We start from the raw sequence: 27,166 nt of genomic DNA on the forward strand, positions 1-27,166 counted from the left end.
TGATCCTTCTGGCAAACATTACTGTCAAATTCTTTGAAAATTTATCGTATAACCCTTCCATTTTTTTCATCACAAGCACTTCCAAATTGCCCATTGCTGTTGTCAATGACTCACAGGATCCCCATGTCTCCTTCAGGGAACACAATTCAGCTCTCTATTTTTCCTCTGACTTATTTTACTTAGCAAAGTCCAGTATATTTTCATGCAAATATGAGAGCCTATGCCTTCCACTTTTTCTTCCAAATGCTCTTGGCCCTTGCAACTACAGCTATGTAACTCCATCATAGATGAAACCATCACAATCTAGAAAATCATTTTCCTGTTTTGGGACAAGATTTCATTTAAGAATCATCTCCGAAATCTGCCTGTAAAGGAATATTGTTCTAAAAGATATGTTTGTTCCATTCCAACTTTTATGTGATGCTTGAGCTGAATTTGTGGTTCCTACAAAAGAAAGATGTCCATGAAGGTAGAACATTGAATCAGTAACCCTTAGAGCTAGGAAGGATTTAACAGACACTTAGTACAATCCCCCAGTTTACAGAGGCAGAAACAAAGGCTCGGAGAGATGAGTACCTTTCCAGAGACCACTCCTTGAATTAGATGCTGAACCAGGTTTAGAAGTTTGGTGGCCTAGAGCCCTGTTTAGTGTTCTTTTATGCCACGCTATTTTTAATCTTCTCACCTGCCTAGTGCTGTGGATTAAATGTTTGTGTCCCCCGCAAAATTCATGTGTTCAAAATTCTAACCCCCGAAGTAAAGGCATTTGGGGGTGGGGCCTTTAGGAGGTGATTAGATCATGAAGGTGGAGCCCTCATGAATAGGATTAGTGCTCTTATAAAAGAGACCCCACAGAGGACCCTCGCCTCTTCTGCCATATGAAGTTACAGCAAAAAAACAGCCATCTCTGAAACAGATTCTCACAAACACCTAATCTGCCAGTGCCTTGACGTTGAACTTCTCGGCCTCTAGAACTTAAAAGAAATTTCTGTGGTTTATAAGCTACCCAGCCTGTGATATTTTGTTATAGCAACCTGACCAACTAAGACACCTAGTGTGGAAGTCATTTGTGACATTCACCAATGTTTCCTTTGGGGGATGAAGGAAGAAGCTAGGCACAGCCATGTGACTTATTTTGGCCAATGAAATGTGAGCAGAAGTGAGGTGTGTCACTTCCACTTTAAGAACCTGTATGTGATTCACCAAGTTCCCTTTCTGCTGTCATGGCAACAGGCAACTACTAGATGACAGAAGTTCTACCAGCTGAGGACAATGAAGAGCGGAGCCCCAGCTGACTCATCAAGGACTTGTATCAGGAGTGAAAAATAAACCTTCAAAGTTTTAAGTCACTGAAATCTGGGGGTTATCACTGCAACATCACCTAGCCTCTGCCTACTGGGTAAGCTTGAGCTACGTCACCATTCCCATGATGCATCTCTGTGCATGAGGACTTAAGAGAGTAAACAATGCAACACATCAGAATACAACCCCATAAAACATTCCAAATTCCGTGTCTCACCAGCGTTCTTTCTTCCTCTTGGCTTATATTAGGGGTGGGGGATGTGGTTCGTTACAAAGAATGAGTATTTTGATAGCTTATCATTCTTGGAACTATTCTGCAGGTAAGTGCCTGGTGGAAATTCCCTTTAGAGTTAAAAACATAATGATTTAGATTATTTTAATAAGCTCAGTGCATTATGACCTCAAATGCATCACCCCGTACTTACACACATATGCAAAAATCTTTGATTTTCATCGAGGCTTTTTATCTAGATAATTCTCAGCACTTTATAAGTGTTCTAACTTTACAGGCACCAACACTACAGTAACTTAATGCTTCAAAAAAATCACATTATCAGATATTTCCAAATTAATAGTTACAAATTAACGGAAGCTCTTCACAGTGTAGTAAGAGAGCCTGTGTGACCTTGAGTGAGTCACTTAGCCTCTCTGGGCTTCAGTTTCCTCCTCTGTAAAATGGGGATAGTAATAGTATTTACCTCCCAGGGTTATTGTGAGAATGCAGTGGGTTATGTACATTCTGTCTGGTTCATAATTAGTGCATAAATTTAACCATATTTGAGCCATAGAATACTTAGAAATCTAGAAAGTAAGATAGTTTCAGAACTTTTGCTTTCCAGCAAGGATAAATTCAGAAACCAGCCCATTGAGTAGTGGTTTTTTTGGAAAAGCTGTAAAACCATGGTCCTGTCTTCCTGTGAAGGTTTTAACACACTCTTGAAAACACAAACAGATGGGTAGGCAAGTAGGTCTTGCTAACGGGAAATTTTTCCAAACTCCCTGCTGAGAGCACACATCCAGATGGGAAAATCTATAAAGGCCTGGATTCATTTACACTTTTTCCATCTTAAATTCTTGGACTTTTTCAGGTTTATAACAAAGCTCGGAAAATGCTAAAGCTTAAAGGTGAATTGAGAGGCGCCAAGGAAATGAAAGATGAGGTAAGGCTCCTGACTCCTATGCATACATGGAGTTGAACCTTTGATACAAGGACTTTTTTTCAAGTTTTGTGATTCAAAATTCCAGTAATAAGCTCCCAAAAATATCACAGACAGAGGTGGGCAGCAGAGCATAGCATTTAAGAGCCCAGACATGAGCTGGGTGGGTCTGGGTCTGTCTTAATAGCAGTATGATGTTGGGCATGTTACCTCCCCTCTGAGCTTCCTTTGCCTTACCTAGAGAATATGTATAATGAGCACCTATTTCAAAGGCTTGCTGTGAGGATTAAGTAAGATACTGCATGTAAAACACTAGCACTTGGCACATAGGAAGCACTTAATAAATATTAACTATTATTGCCAACATTCTCTCTTTATCTGGAACAACATGGAAATGGAGTGTTCTGGTTAGTCTAATATTTTGGTCAGACTGTGTTTATGTATTCCCTGACTTGTTCCAGAAAGGATTTAAGGGGTGTGTCTTGGTTAGTATAAGGTTATCCCACATGGCATATGCTTTTCAACAGACCACCTACCAAGAGGTAAGCAGCTTCTAAGAGAGGTGTTTCAGCCCCTTTCCTGCTGGGTTACTGAGGGGAGCCATACAGGACTCACTGCAAGTTCCGCAGGGAACAGGATCTAGAATGGATTTTCTAGAATGCCATTTCTTTATTCAACCAACATCTTTGGAGCAGCTTCAGTGTGCCAGGCATTGTTCTAGGGTCTAGGAATAAAGTGGTGAACCAAATAGATGACAATCCCTATTCTCATGGAGCTTATCTTCTACTGGAACAATTTCTCCAGGAATATGATAGAGAAAAGTACGCAGCCACAGCCCAAGTGCCAGTAAAAATTGGCCAATCTTCCATAGGTGGCTGACTTCTGCCATATGTCATGTGTATCCTAAACCATATACTTATACAGTGTTCCAACTTCTAAAGAATTTAGAGCACAGTAAAATATACTCATCTTCACTATATGAACATAACTGGTTCCAAAATTTTTGCTCACAGGCAAAACTTTGTATAAGTGCCCATTAATTCCCGTCATAAGTAATCAAAAACTGCAATGTCTCTATAGATAGACAAGTAAACGCAGGAATCAAGTTAGTAATATTAATAAGAGTGTTTGAAATTACTGCAGATAACTGCAAACTCTATTATTACATAAGTAAAATGTAAAATTCCTGAAGCAAACTTAATTTTTAAGGTTTCACTTTTTTAAAGCATGACTCTTGCTATAAATTGATATTTGTTGAATGGTTGTGATAGTAGGGGTGGTTAAAAGTGATTCTCCATTGTTGAAGATTTGTTCTTATCCTCAAAGAAGATAATTTCCCAGAGTTGATGACTTTTATGGTGGTGTTAGTTGACTCCAAACTTGCTCTGGAAACTGCTACCCAAGCTTTCTTGTTCAAGTGCAGAATCTCTGGGTATGCTGCCATTTTGAATCTATGTGATGCTCTTGGGATCTGAGAGTGCTACTGAATCGCAAGCTTCAGTTTAACATCAGCTTCCCCCAAGAAGAAGCTTGAGACTATCTGTCAATACTTTGAAGCCTAGAGCAAAATTTCTTCCCCTCTTTTGAAATATATGTTCAAGATGTCATGCTCTTTGAAAAAAAGACTCATTTAATCAATACAGAAAATTTGCTTCAGTAAATAACCTATTTTCCACTATCATGAGGATGAGGCAGCTGCAGTATCAGCACTCGACATTTTGCCTGTGGGTTGGTAGCTACTGATGATGTCACATGCCTTCAAGCAGGCTGGCTGCGTTCCAACCTCATATAAACAAAACTGGGTATCTTGAGTGCCCGCCTTATGTAAGTGAAAACTCACCTAGCAGCGAAGGCTTGTGATTTCAGCCATCATTAATGACTTCAGATCTAGGGCAGGATCAGATGGTGCCCGAGGGTCGGCATTAAGACTCTCAGTTCATCTCATGCCCCAGTACCAGCACAGAGCTTTGATTGATGAAATGTCGGATTAAATCAATTCCTACTGCATATTGATACTCAAAAGGCATCTGCCTGGAATTTAGCCTTCATAAAGTAGATAGGATTAGAAATAGTTTACGGTGACCTCTGTGCAAGATATTAGCAAGAAATTAGGTTTACTGGAACCTCAGAAACACTTGTCTTGCTGGAGTTCTGAAGTGAACACAGCCTTTTCTTACAACTACCTTCAGTGAAAAATAATATGTAGTTCACGGAAATCACCTCATTGCTCTCCCAGCATTTTTACCCCCGTTCTGATGAATAAAAACCCCTGTATGATTTGGTCTTTAGGGGTGAATGGTTAGGGTTTGATTTCAAAAGCAAATTTCATTTGACATCCAGTAAAACACACTTGTCATTCAACTGGTTTAGGGAATCCTCAAAGAAAGGATTATTTATTCCAAAACTTTTTGTTTTATGAACTAAGAAATTGCCTCAGAGGCTCTGAGTCAATGCTAATGTCCAAATTAGATGAGATCATCTACATTAAAGATCTGATTCTGAAGTCCTGGGGGTACAGCAGAATTGGGCTGCAGGCCTTCTGCTCAGAGGACATCTAAAACTAGAGGGGGGCGTTATTTATTAGCCTGAGAGAGAGGGCATTTAGCTTTTAACTTGGAGAGGCTCAAGTTGTATATCATTGGTACTTTGTTAATGAGTCCACGCGGTGCCAGGCTCCATATGGAACAATCTGGTGACATGGTCTTCACCTTAAGACACATATATTCAGCACCAAGACAAGAGTAGAGGGCATTTGGCGCATCCACAGAGCAGGCATTTTTTTGTCACTTAATCTGTTCATAGATACCAAAGAAGGATAGTCCTATGGCAAGAATGGAAGGGATTCCTATGGTCCCACTCCCCAACGATCCTTCAGAGCCTATTCCCAGTGTGGCAGCAATGAGAAAGGGGATTTAAAGCACGAGAATCAAACTGCTGCTCCTCATTGAGTGAAGGATTTTGTTTCTTAGCTGGAAAAGTGTCTACGCCATTGTTTTAGCCGCTCTACCGTATTCTCTTAAGAGAGTCTCTGGTAATTGTCTTAATGGTAATTACATGCTTGGGGCAGTTGACATCCACTGTTATTTTTCTGAAAGTGAGGAACAAGGGACGGGAGCAAGAAAGGAAAAGGGAGAGTTTTGAGATAATGAAATCCTTTTAATGACAGAGCCAGGCCGTTAACCTAATTAAACTGTAAAGTGGTAAAAAAAAAAAAAAAAAATCCAGGTACTAAATGGAAATGAAGAAATAAATCAGCTGAGACAGCAGCACTTCTGGGAAACCTTCTGAGTTCCGAATAGTCTGACATTGCAGTGTCCGATCCTCGTGCTTCTCCTCTGGCCCCCTTGGCCTCCTGCAGAGGTCTCTTAAACTGACCTGTCCAGTAAGGTTTGATTTACGATGTCCATATCAGGTCTCCAGCTCCCCTGGGAATATGTGTTGTGTAACTCATATATTTAAGAAGCCAGAGCAATCAGTGGGATATTGTGGCAGAGCACTGGCTACAGGGTCAGGAGAGCAGAACCCTCCTCATTCTGCTGCTAACCAGCTATGGGACCTTGGGCACTGTCACTTGGATCACTTTACCATTTCTGTGCATCCATGGCTGCTTTGTGCTTTTGCACCTGCAACTGTCTTTGAGTAATTGTCATTGGGCTATTGGGGTCACTTTACTCATAAGAGGAGAATGGCAAAAGTCCCTGGGAGCCTACATCCCAGGGGGCAGCCCATAGCCATTGACTGGCTGGCGCTGAGTCTGATAACCCAGCTTTCATGGCATCTAATCAGGACAGACTCTGAGGTGTAACTTACACTCCAGAGTTCCCTTTGGGATCGGGCTGAAGCTGCCACCCACAGCACTTTGTCTGAAATCGTGCCCTTGCCTGGCTTCTTCGCCTTCCCTGTCCTGCTTCCTCCACTCCCTTGCTGATTTCTCTTGGGAGTGTTTCTTTAATTGATGCCATGAATCCCTGCCTAAGATCCTGCTCTGGGTAACCTAACATAAGACACTCACCTACCGTAAAAGCACCACCCTCAGTCCCAACATCTAACACTCGGAGGTGGTAGTGCCTGTCCTCATGAGTGTTGTGAAAAGTTTGCACAGTGATAGGACTGAAGCACTGCACGCGTTCACAGTGGGATTCTTCCCAATTTCTTTTCACACGGTTGCCAGCTACAACACTGGGAGTGGAGAGCGGCATCTAGTGTGATGGAGCACCCACCCTTTTACCGCGGCTCCACATCCCCAACCCCACCCGAACTGCTATGCTGCACATTCGCTATTTTGATCTCGATTGCTAATTTACATTCTGACCTAGCAATAACTAGGTAATCTTTTTCATTTGTAATCAAAAACAAGGATCTTATGCAATCAGCCCAGGGATTTTACGTTTATTCCCATCGGGGTATGTCTCCAAAGAAAAGCACTAGGTTTACAGGTGACGGAGGTCTTTTGGTTTGGTGGGTAGAAGAGAAAGCTGAGACTTCAGAATCCACATCGACTCCATCACTGATTCAGTATAGTCTTGAAATGTTCATTTGACATCTCACTATGTTCTTTTCATCAGTGGCAGAACCATTAATATTTATAGACAGTCCACTAGGTGCCTGGAATCGTTCTGGGCACTGACTTCCTCTTGAAAAACAGGGGAAGTGTCTGTGATGTACCCACAGAGTAAGTGAAGATTAATTAATGTAAATAAGTAATTGTCTGAATAATGTAGAGCACTCAGACACCTTGCAAGTGGATACTGTGTAAATGTCACACAGGATGAGTAAGAACAGCTACGGGTTGATGGACAAATTTCCAGCAAATTTAAAGTCTCTGTCAACCAGTTAAGTGAAAGAAAGTAAGCATTTTTTTTGATCGTTTATAATTGATGCTTTTGTTTTTCTCACTGCCTAGGTGGGGGAGAGAGACAGAGACATGAGCAGCCTGAACAACAAGCTCCTGAGCTTGCAGGTAGACATCAAGAATCTACATGACGTCTGCAAGAGACAGGGGAAGACCTTGCAGGAGAATCAGCTCTGTGTGGAGGAGGCGATGATGAACAGCGGCCACGTAAGGGATCAGCAGCTGCTACCCACCTCTGCTCCTTCAACTTCTACCTCTACTCCTCAGGCGGGAATAATAATAGAAAGTTCTTCTATTGATCATTCCAGAGCATTTGTTGACCAGGGAACGAGAGAGAATTAAACACACACACACATGAACACTATTGCTGCCCTCAGGATTTCTCAGTCTAGCTCTCTCCAGAGTCATCTACATTTGAGGCTTTGTATTTTCTTTATCTGGCTTTCACACCTGGATTTGCAGTGCCTGAGGCCTATTGCCCTGAAAACAACAGATTATAGTTATATAAGGAGAGTAGCATCTCCTAATGGATTTTAGGCAAATTTCTAAGTCAACCATGAAAATAACAACTGTCTCCCTTACTCTGAGGTGTCACTGCTCATCACTTCAGCAGGTGCCCTTTGTTGCCACACCTGCGGCTCTCTGCCTATGAGCTTTTCTTCTGGATGCAGGAACCCAATCATAGGACAAGCCGAAGTGCAGAAGAGTTAATGCCCCTAGAAGCAGCCTTCAGCCAATGACTGATGGGCAGATGGTTGATTAAATAACCTTGCTCCTCAGTCAGAGATGACTCAAGGCAAGCTCTTTGCTCTGTTCTGGAGTTCCTCAGTGGGGCCTAGCACCAGTTGCCCGCAGTGGTAACTAGCTTGATAACACATTCTTTCGCAGCTTCCTTCCCTTCCTTTTCTCACTTCCCTGCTCTGCTACCAGAGTTTCCTAAGATCACCTCCCACATAAACTACTACTTGACACTCAGTTTCTTGTCACAGGGCTTGCTCCCCAAGTCTCAAGCCAAGACATTCAGAAATACTTGTCCTACGCATGTGTGAACAGGAAGACCTTGTGGCATGATCATCTCTTGAGACCATGATTTTGAGCTGATACTTATCTGTAGTCTAGGCCGTTCATCAGCTGAAACAACTTCATTCCAGCCTGAGGTTTTCTCTCTTTGGAAACTCTAGTGCTAAGTTCTTTCCACCAGTCTCTAAATTTATCCACCTAAGCTGGGGAGCCAGCTGGGAGATATTCTCCCATAGCTCTCTAAATATTTCAGGTTTCCAAGAATTCCTTACTTGCGGTCTTGACTTCCGTTCATGGACTTAAGTTCTTGGCGAAGATAAAGCAGACACTGATTGCACAGATCTGTTGTTGGACCCCCAAGTCAGGCTCTTAGCTGCTATATAACGCAATCACCCTGTTCTTTAAAATTGTGGTCAAGGATCTGGTCTCTCTTAATTGTGTCTGTTAGAGTTCTCCCAGGACTTACTACCTCCTTATAGAAACCACAAATTGTTCTTCTGCAATGCCCTGAAAATGCTGCCAAAAAGCGTTTTCTTCCTGCTTTTTCTATCTTATCTTGCTGAGCATTGCTGTCCTTTCTCCAGGAAGTAACAAACATAGAAAAATCCGTTGGTTTTCCTAAATGGATCTCAGGAAGAATATTATCATAATTTACTTCTTTCTAAATATTAATGTTTTAGGAGATTTTCAACCATTGCTGTCGCAAGTTTATTTATTCACCCAGTCAGGGAAAGCCATATGGCTTATAAATGTATCTGGCAACCTGGAAGAAGAAAGGTATTAAATCGCAGTTTATTATTCTAATTGACCAGAAGAAGGTCTAACAGCTTGAAACAGGCTTTAAAACAGGCTCTTTTTTTCCTAGCACTTAGTGAAAAATTTAAATTGCAGACTACACACACAAATATACAATGAGGTGTAGACGTATACTCCTCCACTCAGAAAATCCCTGCAAGATCTGCCTTTCACAAAGAAATGTAACATGGGAACAAAGGGGAAATCCAAGACTTCCTGAAATTTTGACTAATATCTAACAAGGAGCTAGGGAAATAAGCAGGACATCACAGTTCAAGACAGCGGTTATGCCAGAAAATTAAAATACGACATCAGATGTTATGTGTAACTAGAGGAGTGGCAGGCAGCGGGTGGGTGATGAGGAAAAAAAATGACTTGATGTTGTAATTCAAGAATACGTTACGCTCCAAAACACAAGAACAGAGCTGGGACCGGGGAAAAGCAAGTGAGGTGCCTGGGGTACAAAATTTGTGGGGCACTCATTCTTCAGGTGCCAACCCTGTGCTTGCCCAAGCCTGAGGCTGAGTGCCTCCTTAGAATTTGTACCTCACTTGCCTCTCTCTAATGACGCTGCCCAGGAATCAAAAGAGAGCCTCAATTAAAGTAAAAGGAGAATAGATCAACAGAGTTATCATAATAAAATGATGATCAAACCAGGAAAGGAAAAGTCTTTTTGAGCAATTTCCCAGGCTCCTTTGGTCCTGGTGGTAGCATGGGGAGAGTAAGCCTCTGATATTCAGTAGAGTTCCGATAGTCAAACTCATCTTTGAAGTGTATGGAGGACATTATTTTTAGCAGAAAATTGTATAAGCAATTTGATTTCTGCAGATAAAAGTAATTAGTTGAATATGTAAAGATTAATAGATTCTTGATGGAAATTATCACACAGAGATATCACTTTGAATCAATGGGAATGAAAAAAAAAAATTTTTAAGTGAATCTGCTAAATACAATGTGGGATCCGGGATCAGATCCTGAAACAGAAAAAAACACATTAGTGGCAAAACTGGTAAAATCTAAATAAAGTATGTAGTTTAGATGACAGTAATCTACCAATGTTAATTTCTCAGTTTGGACAGATGTACTGTGGTTGTATAAAATGTTAACATTATAGGAAGCTGGGTAAAGAGTATATAAGAACTGTCTGTACTACGTTAGCAATTTCCTGTAAATCTAAAATTATTCCAGAATAATTTATTGTTTTTTAAAAAGTGCATCTCTGGTAAGCAGAGATGAGTGACAAGAAGAATGCCTAAACCACAAGGATGCATCCAAAAGAAATGCATGTCATTTAAACCCTCAGTTCTAAGCTCTACCAGTCAAGAAAGTACACCAAGTGCAATTTGTAGAAGATATGGAAAGCAACAGATAAACCTATCTAGTAAAATAAGGCTAAACCAGAGTTACAAGGAAAATATCTCACTTAATACCTCAAAGATAAGGAAAGAAGTTCATGACAATGACTGCAAAAAGATGAGACTTTCAGTTCTTAAATGAAGGAAAAAAAAATCAGCAGGGCTCCAGTTTATCAGAGCAATGCCAACCTGAGACAGAAGAGAGTCAGTGCAAACTAGAATAGGGAATAAAACAGTTAAAAAGTATTTCAAAAAGCCGGCTTTAGGCAAATCAGCAGGGCCTGATGACATACCTCGAGGAGTACTTAAGAAATTGGCAGGTGTTATTACATAGCTGCTAGCGATTATTTTTGAGAACTCAAGAGGATAAAGAAAGTCCCTGTAGACTGAAAAAGGGTAAATGAAGTGCTCATCTTTTTAAAAAGGGAAAAAGGACAATCCTGGTAATTATAGGCCTGTCAGCTTAACTTCAATATCAGGGAAAATATAGAACTTAACATCAATCAATTAGCATCAACTTGAAAAGCACGAAGTATTGGGTGGAAACCAACATGACTTTTCAAAAGGCAAATCACGCCAGGCTAATTAATTTCCTTCTGTGAGCAAGTGGCCACGTAGGCAAGGAGGGAGGAATAGCTATAATCTCTTTGACGGTAAGGAGGGCTGAAAGGTTGACTAAATTTGGGAACAGGTTCGTATGGGACAGCTGTAGGTCTGGATAGACCTTTTAAGATAGCTGAGGTCTGGATAGAAATCCATCTGAAAAACATGGTGGACCAGATGGCCTCTGGAATCACGTCCAACTCTGGATAGTCTTTCTAAGAACTAATCTTCCATAAAATCATTTCCAACTTGCTCATTTTCTCCAGATCCCAGTTTAAAGGTCGAAGAAGAATCTAATAAAATATCTATATCTTCACTAAAAAGAAAACTTTAATAAAAGAAGACAGAGAGGCCGGCCCGGTGGCATAGTGGTTGAGTTCGTGCATTCTGCTTCAGCAGCCCATGATTCATGGGTTCGGATCCCAGGTACAGACCTAGCACCGCTCCTCAGGCCATGCTGTTGAGGCGTCCCACATAAAATAGAGGAAGATTGGCACAGATCTTGGCTCAGTGACAATCTTCCTCAAGCGAAAAGAGGAAGATTGGCAACAGATGTTAGCTCAGGGCCACTCTTCCTCACACACACACACACACACACAAAAGACGGAGAAGCAATAGGAAATGCATTGATGCCTTTATGATGCTGCTCTTTGGCACATAGATAAGTGAAATGTAGGCTTAATCCATAATATGTCATTTTCTCTTCATTTAGAATTAAGAAAAATAATCTTTTGAGTACTTAAGGATAGATAAGTAGAAGTTTAATAGGTCTCAAATAAGTCTAAGCATTTCTCCAAGTCTTTGAAATTTGATTCCTCTAAACCCATAGGTATCTACAGTGTGCAAATGTTTAAAATTCTCATCCAAGAAAATTCGAGTTTCTGTTCAGATTTGAGTGGTTTGGGATGTTTATAACCAGACAAATTAGGTCAGTTGCTGTCTTTGCCCTGTACTGGAAGATGTGAATAAACTCACCACCCGGTTGGTCCATCATATTACCTCGAACCAAAACTAAACCCGGGAGATTCAGTGTGACCTCTGGGGAAGAGAAATAATTAACAGTTCACCAGTCTCACTGGCAGGCTGCTAAGCTTTATTCACACAGGAAAAGACATTCTTTACCCACAAGAGGCGATAAAGCCAAAGAACTGTTAGGAACACGCAGAAGTATAGATGGCATACCACATACTAGAAGGGGAAGCCCTGAAGAAACAGTTTGACTTCTTCTAAAAGAAGAGCACTTCTCCCGTTCTTTTGGGTAATGAGGAGAAAATGCGGACGTGGAAATAAGAAGAAGAGAAGAAAGAATACACAGTGCCGAGACCGCGGTTCGTTTTCAACTGGGTCATACGCATCTAGCAGCGGAGAGGCGGGTCCAAATCAACAGTTACACCAGAGCGCTAGAAGAACCAAGAACATAATTTCTTAATTCTCAGACATCAGGTTACTTCAACAAAGTCAAGAGAAACAGGATTTGGGCAAAATTTGATGAGGATTTCATCGGGTACTTGCATCACTAAAATAAGCCCTTCTGGATTAAGCCTAGCCCAGAACGTTCGCTCCTCTGCTTCAGTTCTACCCGCATGAAGTGCTTCTTCGTGAGCATGGTTTTTTCAAGTAGCTCCCCATCCCCCAGCTTACCTGTGTAGACAGAGGACTTGGGCTCTTGAGAACCTCCCTCTCACACACACACACACACACACACACACTGCTCCTAAATCTCTTCTCTCCAAACCTCATTCACAGACAAGTTGTGAGAACAGCACATTCTTATCTTGAAAAGAATGAAAGCACTTAACCACAAACATTTAATATAAATGTTGGCAATTATGGCCACACAAAGTAAATACAAAATTCAACTTTGTTTGGCTCAGGAAAAAAGTCTTGTCAACTTCCCTCTGTCCACATACACTGGATATTCAAGCCAGGAGGTCAGCTGGTCTTTGCCTAGGCTTTCTTTTGCCTGGTGACTGTACTGGTCCATTTTCTCCATCTTCTCTGTTCGGAGGCATTTAGGGTGAAATAAACTTGCAAGAGAGTTGGAAAGAGTAATCACATCGAACTGGCACAGTCAGCTGTGGTCTTTCTGGGCTGAGCTGGGCTGAGCCTCCCTCATCTGTGCTGCCCCCACCCATTCTCACTAGAGAAGATTTTCTCTCTTTTGGGTCTCAGCTGTTATCGAATTAATCTCATTAAAACTCCATCTCTCCAGTTACTCAGACCAAAACCTTGGAGTCATCCTGCCTTAGAGGACCATCACCTCCCACCAGCCACATCTAACACAGCAGCAAATCCTTTGGGCTCTACTTTCAAAATATATCTAAACTCCGACCACTTCTCCCAACTTCCATCTTGGTCCGCACCACCGTCCTTTCTCGCCTGCATCCTTGCAGTAGCCTGCTCGCTGGTCTCCCTGTTTCTGCCTCCCTACAGTTGATTTTCAATAGAGGAGCCAGTGTGTCCTTTGTAACACCTAAAGGAGACCATGTCACTCCTCTGTTCAGTACCCTCCAGTGGCCTTTTATTTCCCTGAAAGCAAAAGTCACAGTCTTTAGAATGGCGTGTATGGCCCTAAAGAACCTGACCACCCTTTCCTTTCTCACCTCATCTGGTACCACTCTCCCTCTCACTCTCTCTCCTCCAGCCAGGACAAAGTGGCTCCTCAGGCACCTCCCACCTCCAGGCCTTACCCCTTGTTATCTCTCACCAGAGTGTTCCTGCTGGAGATTCCCACCAGGGTCCTTCCCTCACCGCCTTCAAGTCTTAACTCAAATGTCCCTTCTCAGTGTAGTCCTCCATGAAGACACTTGATTCAGAATTACAGCTGCCTCCATCCTGGCATTCCTCATCTCCCTCCCCTGCTTTACCTTCCTCCCAGGCACTTTTTCCTTTTAATATACTACATTATTTACCTGTTTAATTTGGTGTCTCTCTCTCTTCCTCTTTCTCTCCCTTCCTCCTTCACTCTACATATATTAGATGCAAACTCCATGATGACAGGAATTCTGTCTGTTTTATACATTTCTGTATCCCCATGACCTAGTATAGTGCTTGACATGTAGTAGGTGCACCATAATATTTGCTGAATGAATTAATTAAATGAAAATCTCATATCCACACAAAGGTTGGTATGTCAATGTTCATAGCAGCATTATTCGTAATAGCCAAAACCGGAAGCAATCCAAATATCCATCAACTGGTAAACAGAAAAATAGAACTATTCAGCAATAAAAAGGAACAGAATACTGATTCTTGCTATAATCTGGATAAACCTCCAAAACATTATGCTAAGTGAAAGAAATCAGACACAAAAGATGACATATTATACAACTCCATTATATGAAATGCCTGGAAAGGGCAAATCCTTAGAGGCAGGAAGCAGATTAGTGGTTGCCTGGAGCTGGGGGTAGGAACAGGAGAGACAAATGGGCATGAGAGAATATTTTGAGGCGATGGAAATGTTCTAATACTGGATTGTAATCATGGTTGCACAACTCTGTAAATTTGCTACAAATCATTGAATTGTACACTTGCAATGGTTGAATTTTATGATACATAAAGTATACCTCAATAAAACTGTAAAACAAAGAGAGAGAGATAATTTTAAAGAGTTTGAAAGTATGCTGTAATGAGGCCAAGGCCACAAGCTCAAATTCTTGGGAACCAGTAAGATTGCTTATTCTGTATTTTATTTCCTTCTTTTCTTCAGTACCTAGCTGTGTATACATCTCTAATGCAGGCCCTAAAGAAGCAGACATGGCCTTGCCCTCCAGGAGTTTATATCCTAATTAGGAGGTCAGATGCACAGAGATCATTGCAATGCAAGGCAGAATGTGAAATGCCATATGAGGACGTGCCAGTTAAGTCTATGGTGCAAAGACAGCTTTGCAGGGAAAACAGGAAGGAAAGCAGGATTTGGACAGAGTTTTAAAGAATGAGAAGGAGGATAATTAGCAGAGACAGATATTAAGGAATGCCCACGGGCCACCCTCTTCATCCACCTCTTTCACACGCCATCAGGGATGTTGGGTAAGAAAATATAGATGCAACCATGCAAAGACTCAATTGTACTAGAATAAACAACTCAAGGATGTGTCCTACCGCAGAATACCTGATACAAAGTAGGTGTTCGGCATATGTTTACTGAAGGAATGTAGATTGGCAGGGAAAGATCACACATACACACACACACACACACACACACACACTCAGCATCTGCAGGATCACATCTGCTTTTGGGAGGGAGACAGAGTCAGTGCCCGGATGTGCTTGACCAAGACCTCTGCCATTCCCCAGCATTCCAGAAAGCTGTTTCCCCAAGAGTTTACCTTCTTACCTGGGTGGTTTTAATAATCAAATTTAGTCCAAGAACCATGACCAGAGATCCATTACCTTCCAGGTCAGTTGTGCTATGTTTCTATGTGAAGACAAAGCATAAGCATATTATCATGTGTATCTTTATACTACTCTCTAGGTCCTTTATGTGTGTATTTTTTCTTCTGACCTAAATAATAGGAATGGTAGATCTAAAGAGTAGGAAAGAACTATAGGGCTTTTCTCTTCTTTTAAATCCTTCTTACAGAGTAGGACCACAAAGTGAGGTTTCGTTGTGAATAGAATGAAATTTTTAATAAGTGTTCTGTAGACAAAGATAAAAGGATGGATAGATGCATATGAATGGTTGAACAAATGAGAAAAATCAAAGAATGAATGCATGCTTAGTGACAATCTAAACCCTTTTCTGTACATTCAATCTCTGTTGCAGAATAAGAAGCAAGTGTTAGCATTTGAGGCATTTCAACCTAGTAAACAGTGTCGTCTGAGACAACTCCAACAACTGAAGAAAAAATTGCTGGCCCTTCAGCAAGAACTGGAGTTTCGCACAGAGGAGTTGCAGACTTCTTACTGCTCCCTCCTGCAGTATCAGTCCGTCCTGGAGAAGCAGACTTCCGACCTGGCTCTTCTTCACCATCACTGCAAACTGAAGGAAGATGAGGTATAGATAGAATAACTATGGAAATGTCCCATATGCCCAAGTACCTACAGAAATCAGACCATGACTGCTAGAAAGCAAACACCGGACTTACAGAGGAGAGCTTCGCCACACCTTGAGCAGGGTTTATCAACTTTCCCTCTTTAATTCTTGATCTTTTTGAAGCTAAGCAGAGGGAACTAAATAGAACAGCATAATTGGGTGAGAGCTCCAGTATTAACACATGTGAGGTATGTGGTATGTGTGTGTGCAGGGTGCATGTGTGTGCTTGTGCATGTGAGTGTGTGTATGGTGTGTGTGTAGGTCCATCATCTCCATTCTATTACCATTGCAATTTAAATGCAAAAGACTCTAGGTCTCTGAGTGTTATAAAGGAGGTATAAGGGCCATTAAATCAACCATTTTTAGAAAAATCAGGTTTTGATAATATATAAATTCCTAGCACTTACACAGTTGATAAGATAACCAGACATTGAGCCTGAGTCAATCATTGAGTTATTTTTTCAGATTGGAGTTTTGGGTCATATAGACTTAGCTCAAGTATATTCTGGACATTCATTTCTATTCATGTTCCAGGGTAGTATTTTTCAAACCAGAGAGTAGCATCCTTGTGGAATCCCAAGTAAGTTCCAAAGACCAAAGCTACAGAACTTAGACAACTTGAGCAGTAGTAGCACTAGCAGCAATAGAACCGTGTGTTCTAAGCAACGGGACAGGCAGCCTCCCCTGGCATTTTCTTCCTTTGCCTTTAAAGATAAAATTCCAAGGATTGTGTTGGACAGTGCTGTTGCTTAAGGAGTAACTCCAGGGGCTTTATGAGGGACCTTAAAGAACATAGAAACTTTTTTTGAATCTAACTATCTTTATTAAAATGACAGAACCTAATTATGTGGCTTATGAATGGGCACATATGGGCTTTGGAATTCCAACTATCCAGAAATTCTTTTTTTTTTAATTGTGATCATAATAGCTTATCACATAGTGAGATTTCAGTTGTACCTTATTATTTGTCATATATCATATAAGTATGCCCCTTCACCCCTTGTGCCCATCCTCCACTCCCCTTCCCCCAGTAACCACTAATTTGTTCTTGTCTGTAAGTTTGCTATATTCCACATATGAGTGAAATCATGTGGTGTTTGTCTTTGTCTGGCTTATTTCGCTTAACATGATGCCCTCAAATTCTATCCATGTGGTTGCAAATGGGACGATTTCGTCTTTTTTTATGGGTGAGTAGTATTCCATTGTATATATGTATGTATGTATATATATAGCACATCTTCTTTATCCAATCATCAGTTGATAGGCACTTGAGTTGCTTCCACATCTTGGTTATTGTGAATAATGCTGCAATGAACATAGGGGTGCATAAGTCTCTTTGCATTGTTGATTTCAAGTTCTTTGGGTAAATACCCAGGAGTGAGATAGCTGGGTCATAGGGTATTTCTATTTTTAATTTTTTGAGAAATCTCTGTACTGTTTTCCATAATGGCTGCACCAGTTTGTATTCCCACCAGCAGTGGATGAGGGTTCCATTTTCTCCACATCCCCTCCAACATTTGTTGTTTTTTGTCTTGGTGATTATAGCTATTCTAATGGGCATAAGATGATATCTAAGTGTAGTTTTGATTTGCATTTCCCTGATGATCAGTGATGTTAGGCATCTTTTCATGTGCCTATTGTCCATCTGTACATCTTCTTTGGAAAAATGTCTGTTCATATCTTCTGCTCACTTTTTGATCGGGTTGTTTGGTTTTTTGTAGTTCATTTATGTGAACTCCATAATCTCAAGATTATGGAGATTAACCCCTTATCGGATAAATGATTTGCAAATATTTTCTTCCCTGTTGTTGGGTTGTTTTTTCATTTTGATCTTTGTTTCCTTTGCCTTCCAGAAACTCTTTAGTCTGATGAAGTCCCACTTGTTATTTTTTTTCTTTTGTTTCCCTTGTCTGAGTAGACATGATATTCGGAAAGATCCTTTTAAGTCTGATGTCAAAGAGTGTACTGCTTATGTTCTCTTCCAGAAATTTTATGGTTTCAGGTCTTACTTTCAAGTCTTTGGTCCATTTTGAGTCTATTTTTGTTCTTGTGGAAAGATAATGGTCTACTTTCATTCTTTTGCATGTGGCTGTCCAGTTTTCCCAGCACCATTTGCTGAAGAGACTTTCCTTTCTCCATTGTATGTTCTTGGTTCCTTTGTCGAAGATTAGCTGTCTGTATAGATGTGTAGTTTTATTTCTGGGCTTTCAATTCTGTTGCCTTGATCTGTGTCTGTTCTTGTACCAGTACCATGCTGTTTTGATTACTATAGCTTTGTAATATATTTTGAAGTCAGGGATTGCGATGCCACCAGCTTTGTTCTTATTTCCCGGGATTGCTTTGGCTATTTGGGGTCTTTTGTTGCCTCATATGAATTTTAAGATTCTTTGTTCTATTTCTGTGAAGAATGTCATTGGGATTCTGATTGGGATTGCGTTGAATCTGTAGATTGCTTTAGGTGGTATGGACGTTTTACCTATGTTTATTCTTCCAATCCACGTGCATGGAATATCTTTCCATTTCTTTACGTCATTATCAATTTCTTTCAGTAACATCTTATAGTTTTCTTTGTATAGGTCTTTCACCTCCTTGGTTAAATATCGTCCTAGATATTTTATTCCTTTTGTTGCGGGATTGTATAAATAAATACAATGGGATAAATGGGATTGTATTCTTGAGTTTTTAAAAAACATAGAGTCTTTTAAAAGGGAATATTATAGCCAATGAGAATTTGCTGAAAAGCATTAGGAGGGAAAGGAACAGAGAAAGGTCATCCTATAAAATGTACAGTGGGACAAAGCCTGTGACCATAAGCCATAGTTTAATAAAGTTAATGCAGGACTGTGTTAAAACTGGCTGGTTCATGACAACTTAAACACAAGTCCAGCCTGGATAAAGTGACCATGAATTAGTTGGGATTCTATTTGGTTGCATATAAAAGAAAACTCCAAAGTAATAGAGTTTATTTCTAAGACGTATACAAGAAGGTTGGAGGTAAGTGGTCTAGAACTGTTACGGTCACCGTATGTGTCATCAGGTACCTAGGGTCCTTTCTTTGGGCTCCACTATCATCAGCTCAAGACTTCCATTCTCTAGGTCACCTAACATGGCTGCTGGAGCTCCAACAATCACATCCTTGTTCCAAATAATCAGGATGGGGGCAAGGGTGGGAGGGTGGGGAAAGAAAGGCACACGCTTCCCTTTTAAGGACACTTTCCAGAAGCCCCACACAACACTTTCACTTACATATCATTGGCTAGAGCTAGTCACATGGCTACAGCTAGTTCCTAGGAAGCCTAGGAAATGTAGTGTTTTATTGAGTTACACTGCTGTCCCAAATAAAGTCAAAGTCCTATCACTAAGGAGGAGGGGGAGAATTGATGTGGAATTCAGCAAGTAGCAGTCACTGACACAGATCTCAAACTGGGAAAGCACTGGAAAATTTACTTTAGGCATTCTGCCAAGTTCCCCCAATACTTTGTTACACAGAAGCATTAAACTTCCGTCTAAGGTTGGGTTGCCCAACAGCAGACCCTAAGACAAGGAGCTGAATGCAAGTAGTTAATTGAGAAAGTGATCCCAGGAAGCAAGGTGAGAGAGCGGGGAAGTGAGTCAAAGAAGCGCAGGAGGCCCATAAAGAAAAACACTATTAAGCAGATTATTGCTGTGGGCAACTGAGTTTCAATCTCTCTGGAGAACTCTGGGAGATAGTGTAGAACAGCCTCAGAGCGATCCCAGCCAACCTACCCGGTCATGGGTTGAGGGCTGCACCTGAGGATCTCAACTCCCCAGTGTCTGTGACCTGCTTGTCTTGCTCCTCCACTTGAGTGGGCTCCTGGGGCCAGGGCAGCCCACAGGCCAAGAGTTGAAGATGTTTGTAGTTGGAATGAGTTTGATGTGCAAAGGAATGGTGAGTGCCAAGGGGATATGACAAGGCCACTGACAGCTTCTGTTATAAACATTTGAATATAAAATATTCCTTTCCTCTTCTCATCTAACAAACACCTCAAATGAAATGGCTCTTTCCTAAAACGAATCTCAAATCGCAGGCAGCAAGTATAATTAGCTTAGACCAATAGACTGTGTTCTATCTGAACTCTGCATTGGACTATTTGAACCAAAAGGAAGCCTTCCTCGATGACCTTCCTACTCTTAACTCCTTCAGGACATACAATTCAATACGTATAATACAGTGCGGCACACTCACCCATATGCAGTTGTTTGCTAATCTTAAATCATACCTACCCCAAACTGTTGGAGTCTGTAAATTCTTTGAGGGAGGAACCTGTGTCGTATACATATATATCCCCTCAGCACCCAAGACATTGTTGATGAGCATTGAATGAATATCTGTCAGTTGGTTGGCTAATTCATTGATAGAAAAGGAATCTAAATAAGGATCATATAAATCCCAGAGAAACCTTGGGTCATGTTCCCCCACTGTCTCTAGGGAACTTTGCTCAGATGGACCTGTGTGCAAGAGGGCTCTCCATTCCCTAAATCAGACCCTCTAGCAAATACCAAGGAAAGAAAGAATACTAGCATTTTAAGCCCTTAAAAAAATGGAGCTATATAAATTCATTCCTATTAATCAACTGACAAGTCTTGATTGAGTTCTTACTCCATGCCATGCAGAATGGGAAATAGACATGGTCCCTGCCTTTAAGGAGCTCACCACCTATGTAGGACAATCTTTTTTCACTTCTAATCATTAACATTCTGACATGACAAATTTTAGCTTTTAGATCTGTGCTGGGCCTATTCCATGCATCTGGGCCTATCTGTGCATGTGCTCCCATGAGTTCAATGTGGTTTCATTCCCACACCAACAGGTGACCCTCTATGAGGAGGAAATGGGAAATCATAGTGAGAACATGGGGAAGAAGCTCCATTTTGCAAAGAAGCAACTTGCCTTGGCTGGGGACAAGATCGTCTCCCTGGAAAGGAGCTTAAACCTCTACAGGGACAAATACCAGACTTCCCTGAGCAACATCGAGTTACTGGAGTGCCAAGTGAAGATGTTGGAGGGGGAGCTCAGCGGGATCGTCAGTCAGGTAGGACTTAAACCAGACCACTCACACCAGGAGCTCCAGGAAGTGGACATCAAGCTCCCAGCTGGTCCCTTATAACAGTCCCAGCCTCCCCTGCCAGAAACCCAAACCTTCACCCACATGTCAGTTCCTTCCCTTGAATTTTGTTGCCCTCAGTTTTTGAACTTCTCACCTTCACATCTCCTGTAAGATTACTCCTTAGCAATTTTGAGGCCCTTAATCATTGTAAATAGCCACCACATCAAATAAGGCAGGAAGAGGATTAGCAGATGAGCTCTCAGATCTGCCGTGTTCTCATGGGGGTCTGGTGGAGGGCTCATCTACCTCACAGGACTCATGCAAATCATGACTTCAGGATCAAACGGGAGGAGAAAGCCCTGAAATATAGCAAAGCAGAGCCAAAATGCCTGAATTTGGATTTTTTTTCCTTTTAATTGCTGTTTTTAATTACGCAGGTAATACAACTATATAGGCTCTCTAGACAGAATTATGGAGGTTAAAGGTAAATGTCCACGTTCAGCCTCCTCCACCCGACTCTCCTCCCCTTAGGCGATCATTTGAATGATGTGCTAGGAATCTTCCCCAGCCTTTTGCTCTACAGTTAGTTATATAAATGGTTAGGGTTTTCTTTTTACATAAATGGGTCACTTTATAAATATGGTTCTACACCTTGCTTTTTCAGTGTATATCGTGACTATTTATTTTAGTTAGTACCTTGTATTCTATAGTATGACTCTACCATCTACTCTCTTGTTTGTCTATTATAAACAAGCTGAAGTGAACATCCTTATGTCTACAGAGTAGTTTCTTGAAGTGGGATTGCTGGATCAAAGGATATGCTTATTTTTAATGTTTAAAGATACTTCTTAATTGAATATCAGAAAGGTTCTACCATTTGACACTTTTACCAACAATAGTTGAGAGAGTTTATTTCCCCACACTCTATATCTTCTATCTTTTTAAGTTGTGCTAAACTGATAGATGAAAACAAGTTTTCTTACTACAATTTTCATTTCCTTTAATTCTAGTAGTTGTGGGCTGGGTTCTCCAGAAAGCAGACTCTGAGACAGATTAGTTTGAAGCACATTTTTAGAGGGAGCTCTTGGTATCAACTACTGTGAAAGGAAGGGGAAGGAAGCAGGGTTGGGCAGAGGGGGGAGGATGAGTTGTGATGCAGTCCCGACAAAGGTCTCAGCCAACCCCATGGGGCGCTCTGGGGCTGCATGGACCTTCAGAGCAGTCCCAGATTGGGGGGAAGGGAGCTGCCCTTATATCTCCGTGTTGATCAGTTATTGGATGTGAGCTGTCCCTAGGGAGAGGCATGAGCTTGGGCAAAAGTTTTCTTCAGCCCAGACACTCCCCAAAAAGAGCTGACAGTGGAGGGCTCTCTTCAGGCAGCACTTCCTGAGCTAGGGGAGTAAGTCCTATAGTGCTGAAGAGGGTCCGGGAGGCACAGCACAGTGCCCAAACTAACGAAGTATTGAGCGCTGTTCATAAGCGTATTGGCATGTGGCTTTCTGTTTAATTAATCACATGTTTAAATCCTTAACCTACTTTTTATTGGGTTGTTAGTCTTTTTTGTATTGACTTATAGGAGCTTCTTAATTTATTACAGGTAATAATGCTTCATTACATATGTTACAAATCTTTTTGCCAAGTTTGTGACTTTTGGTTTCATTTTATTAATGATATTTTTCACAACACAGGAATTTTTAATTTTTATGGAGTTGAATCTCTCGGTCCTTCTTTATAGATTCTAAGGTGTTATGTCTTGCTTAGGAGGGCTTTCTCCACCCCTGATATTATAAAAGTTTATCTTATATTCTCTTTTAGCACTTTTATAATTTTGTATTTTTATGTTTTTACTTTTAGCCAGTCTGTTTTTATCCTTAGTCCATCTACAAAATAACTATCTTTAGTTTATATGTAGTTAATGAAATAAGGTTGTAATTTTATGTTTGTCAAGATAGATCTGCAGTTGTCTCAATTCCGCTCATTGAGCATCCCATCTTTTCCTCGTTGATGTGAAGCTCCAACTCAGCAAATGCACTGATTCCTCTGTACACACTGTATGCTCTCTCTGGACTCTGTTCTTTTGATCTACTTGCTGGTTCCTACACAAGGATCAGAGTTTTTTAGTGACTTTAACTGATATTATGTTTTGATAACTCCTTTTAGGGCAGGTCCTCTGCTATTCTTTACTTTCAAATATTTCTTGGCCATTTTTTGTACATCTTTTCTTGGTTAAATTAAGATTTATGTTGATTTACTTTCAAACTATATATTAAATTAGAGGAAATTAGCATTCCTTATGGAACATGACATGCTTCTACTTTTCTTCAAGTCTTCTTATGCGTCCTTCAGTAAGATTTTACACTTTTCTTTATAGATCTCACATATTTCTAACTAAGCTTATTCCTAGATACATCACAGTTTTATTGGTTTTATAAATGAGATCTTTCATACATTGAATTTTATTAATTATTTCTGATATAGAGGAAATCTCTTATCCTCTCACCTTATTGAGCTCTTTTATTAGATTTTCAGCTGGCCATCTTGGATTTGTCTAAATTACTTTCCTTTTCAACTTTTATACAACTTATTTACCATCTTACTGCATTGACCAGAACCTCCAAAACAATGTAGAATCGTAACATCCTTGCTTTGCTCCTCACTCTACAGGAAATATTTCTAGTATTTCACCATTAAGTGTAATGTCTGTTCTTGTCTGCTTATTGATATCCTTTTTCAAGTTGAAGATGTAATTGTCTATATGTAGTTGACCAAGAATTTTTTTTTTCTAAAGATTAGCACCTGAGCTAACATCTGTTGCCAATCTTTTTCTTCTTTTTCTTCTTTCTCTCCCCAAAGCCCCCGGTACATAGCTGTATATTCTAGTTGTGAGTGCCTCTGGTTGTGCTATGTGGGATACCACCTCAGCATGGCTTGATGAGCGGTGCCATGTCCGTGCCCGGATCCAAACCAATGAAACCCTGGGCCACCAAAACAGAGTGTGCACACTTAACCGTTCAGCCCTAGGGCTGGCCCCTGATCAAGAGTTTTTATCAGGAATGAATGTTGAATTTTATGAGATACTTTTGTTAGCATCTATCAAAGTAATCATAGAATTTTTTTCCTTTAATGAAGTGGATTTCATTAATAGATTTTCATTTATAGAACAATCTTTATGTTCCCAGAATAAATCCTACTTGATCATGACATATTATTATTGTTAAAATTATAATACACTGCTATACTAAATTTGCTGCACTAAATTATAATAAACTTCCATACTAAACTTGTTAAAATTTTATTTTTGCATCTATTTTGAGAAATGAGATTGGTTTGATGGCCTCAATTGTTGAGCTCTCATCTCATATTGGTGTCTGGATTATGTTACCCTAATAAAAATGAGCTGAAAAGCTTTTCATCTTTTTTTTTTAATCTCTACATATAAACATATAAAATTTATATTTAAGATTACAAATAAAACCAACTTTTACTCATTACTCAGCAGTGTTCTCTACCTCTTCAACATTCTTGGATTTTTCCTTTTGCTGTAATAATTCCTTTTAAATCTTTCAGAAACAATTGTGGGTGGTAAAATTTCTCAGTATTTCCATGTCTGAACAAGGTTTATTTTGCCATCATTCTTGAATGCTAGTTGGGCTTGGTGTGCAAACTTTCAAATAACCTTTCTTTAAGTCTTTAGAGATATTGCTGCATTGTCTTATACCACGCAGTATTGAAGGGGAATTGTTGCATCTCAGTCTGTTTCTCATTTTTTGCAAGTCGTCTGTTTTATCTCTTTAAACTTTGGAGGTTCTTAGGCTCAGAGTTTTTTAATTTATTTCTTATTAAACCTCTCAACACTTAACTGACTCTTTGAATGTGAGATCTACATTTTCTTCAATTCAGGGAATTTTTCTTCTATCACTTTTAAATTAATTTCTATTTTTCATCCTGTAGTATTAAGAAAGTATGGGAACCTGTAGATATCATTTTCCTATTTCTTAAATTTTGTATTGTTTTCCACTCCTATACCTATTTATACACTAAATTATTTATAAGAACATTATTTATGGTCACTTTTAGACCTCTGACTGACCCTTCTGCAGCTTGCTCATAGGCAGCTTTAATGATCAGTGATCATGAACTATTTCCAGCTTTACCTGAAAAATCCCAATTAGAGAGACAAGTTTAATGGGGAAAGATCTACCATCCAAACTAGAATTCTTTGCTCTTTTATGACTATCTGCCTCAGTTCACCCCAATATTAGTGCCATGGAGCAATGGAATTCATGCATGATTTCAGATGATCTAGGGAAAGACATTTTTAAGAAAACAGTTCTGGGAAAACAGGCATACTCATGTTGATGAGAGCATCAACTGAATCTCTGAAGGACAATTATGTAACTTCTATCAAAGTTTTAAATAAGTCCCAGCTGTCCTACTTCTGTGAATTTAATCTACACGTATCCCAGAATAGGGATTCAAAGATTTATGTGCAAAAATATTCATTTCAGCTTCATTTTAGAAAATAACTTGGAAGAAACCTATATTCCCATCAGTAGGAGACTAGATAAACATATTTAAAAGCAATTTAAAAGAACAAGATGGAAGCACATATATTAACATGGATAAATTTCTAAGATATCTTGTTGAGTCAAAAAATCAATTTTTATCTTTTAAAAAGACAACATAATATCATCTGTGTTCTACAGATTCATTTACACGTATGTAAAGGTATAGATAAAGTTCTAGAAGGATATGCACAAACTGTCATGTCTGGAGAATGCGGTAAGTATGGGATGATGGCCAAAGAAAAATGTAGACTTGCTTGTAATGTTACAGTGTTGTAGAAGGATAATATATATAAGTATAACTTGTGCGATTTGAAACTAATTTTAAAAGAAGAGTAAAATCGATCTACAGGTAATAATATGGAAAGCATCCTAAATAAATTGTCAAGCAAAAACACAATGCTTAGAATAGTGTGTAGAAGACTTTCATTTGTGAAGAGAAAAAAATAGGGAGTTCGATAGGTATGCAAATATGCATAAAACATCCCTGGAAAGATGATACCCAAAACACTAGTAACCCAGACTGTCACAGAGGAGGAGACCTGACTCACAGAGGGTCAAGATGGAGGAAGATTGACTTTTCAGTGTATTCTCTTGTGAACCTGTTTGAACTTTTTACCAAGTGTATGCACTTGTTAAGTTTTTTCCTTTTGTTAAGGAAGCTATGATTCATATATATGAACATAAACTTTTAGAACATAGAGCTACAGATTTTTCATGCTCATGGCATTCTGAATTTAACTCAAAAATTAGGAACAAAATCAACCCATTATTTTTAAATACCCCAGGAGCCCGAGAACAAAGGTGATGATTCAAAGACGCGTATATGCACTTCTGCCTGCGAGAGTCAAGAGCATCAGGAGACCCTGAAACGACTATCTGAAGTCTGGCAAAAGGTCTCTGAACAGGATGATCTAATCCAGGAACTTCGAAATAAGCTAGCCTGTAGTAACGCTTTGGTAAGTGCTTTGTTCTAGAACATTCTTCTGAGAGACCAAAATAAAGCCATGAGGAAAGAAAGGAGGGAAAAAAGTCACCTAAAGTAATCTCTTTCACCAAGACTCCTCAAATGTCTTAAATATACTTGCCTCTGCCTTTTGTTCATATTCTCCATTGCGTGCATCCCCCCAACCCACACTAAGTTCAAGGTTGTAAAGAGACTTAAAATCTCTCACACAACAACCTAAGTGCCTTTCAGTATGGAAATGGTTAAAGAGATACCCAAACTGTGGAATAAAAGGCAGCCAATAAAAAGGATTAAGCAGATCTGCAAGGGAGGCATGGAAGGATGTTAGAGATATATCACTGAGAGAAAGTTGCAGAATCCTATGTATAGTTCAATTCCTCTTTTGTTTTTTAAGTCTTTGATCATAATATAGAAGTGTATACCAGAAATTGCCACTGGTGCCCCTT

The 27,166-nt window shown here is 40.0% G+C and overlaps 1 protein-coding gene across 18 annotated transcripts in view; it reads left to right on the forward strand.

Moving 5' to 3' along the window:
• The first annotated feature begins 790 nt into the window (after positions 1-790).
• Positions 791-27,166, forward strand: part of PMFBP1 (polyamine modulated factor 1 binding protein 1) — a 45,438-nt gene continuing 19,062 nt past the window's right edge. For 6 of the 18 annotated variants that reach the window (XR_011538501.1, XR_011538506.1, XR_011538502.1 and 3 more), the window contains exons 1-6: positions 1,495-1,622; positions 2,391-2,462; positions 7,363-7,578; positions 15,850-16,080; positions 20,952-21,173; positions 26,542-26,712. Coding sequence is in view for 7 of the 18 variants with exons in the window: in XM_070613812.1 (XP_070469913.1) it covers positions 2,412-2,462; positions 7,363-7,578; positions 15,850-16,080; positions 20,952-21,173; positions 26,542-26,712 (891 nt within the window). In the remaining 11 variants the exon portion in view is untranslated. Of the gene's footprint in view, positions 1,400-1,420; positions 1,623-2,390; positions 2,463-7,362; positions 7,579-15,849; positions 16,081-20,951; positions 21,174-26,541; positions 26,713-27,166 lie in introns of those variants that run through there. The other 12 variants (XR_011538504.1, XR_011538510.1, XM_070613816.1 and 9 more) reach the window with 6 other exon arrangements.

This window comes from Equus przewalskii, chromosome 3 (genome assembly GCF_037783145.1).
Source record: "Equus przewalskii isolate Varuska chromosome 3, EquPr2, whole genome shotgun sequence".
NCBI classification, from domain to species: domain Eukaryota; kingdom Metazoa; phylum Chordata; class Mammalia; order Perissodactyla; family Equidae; genus Equus; species Equus przewalskii.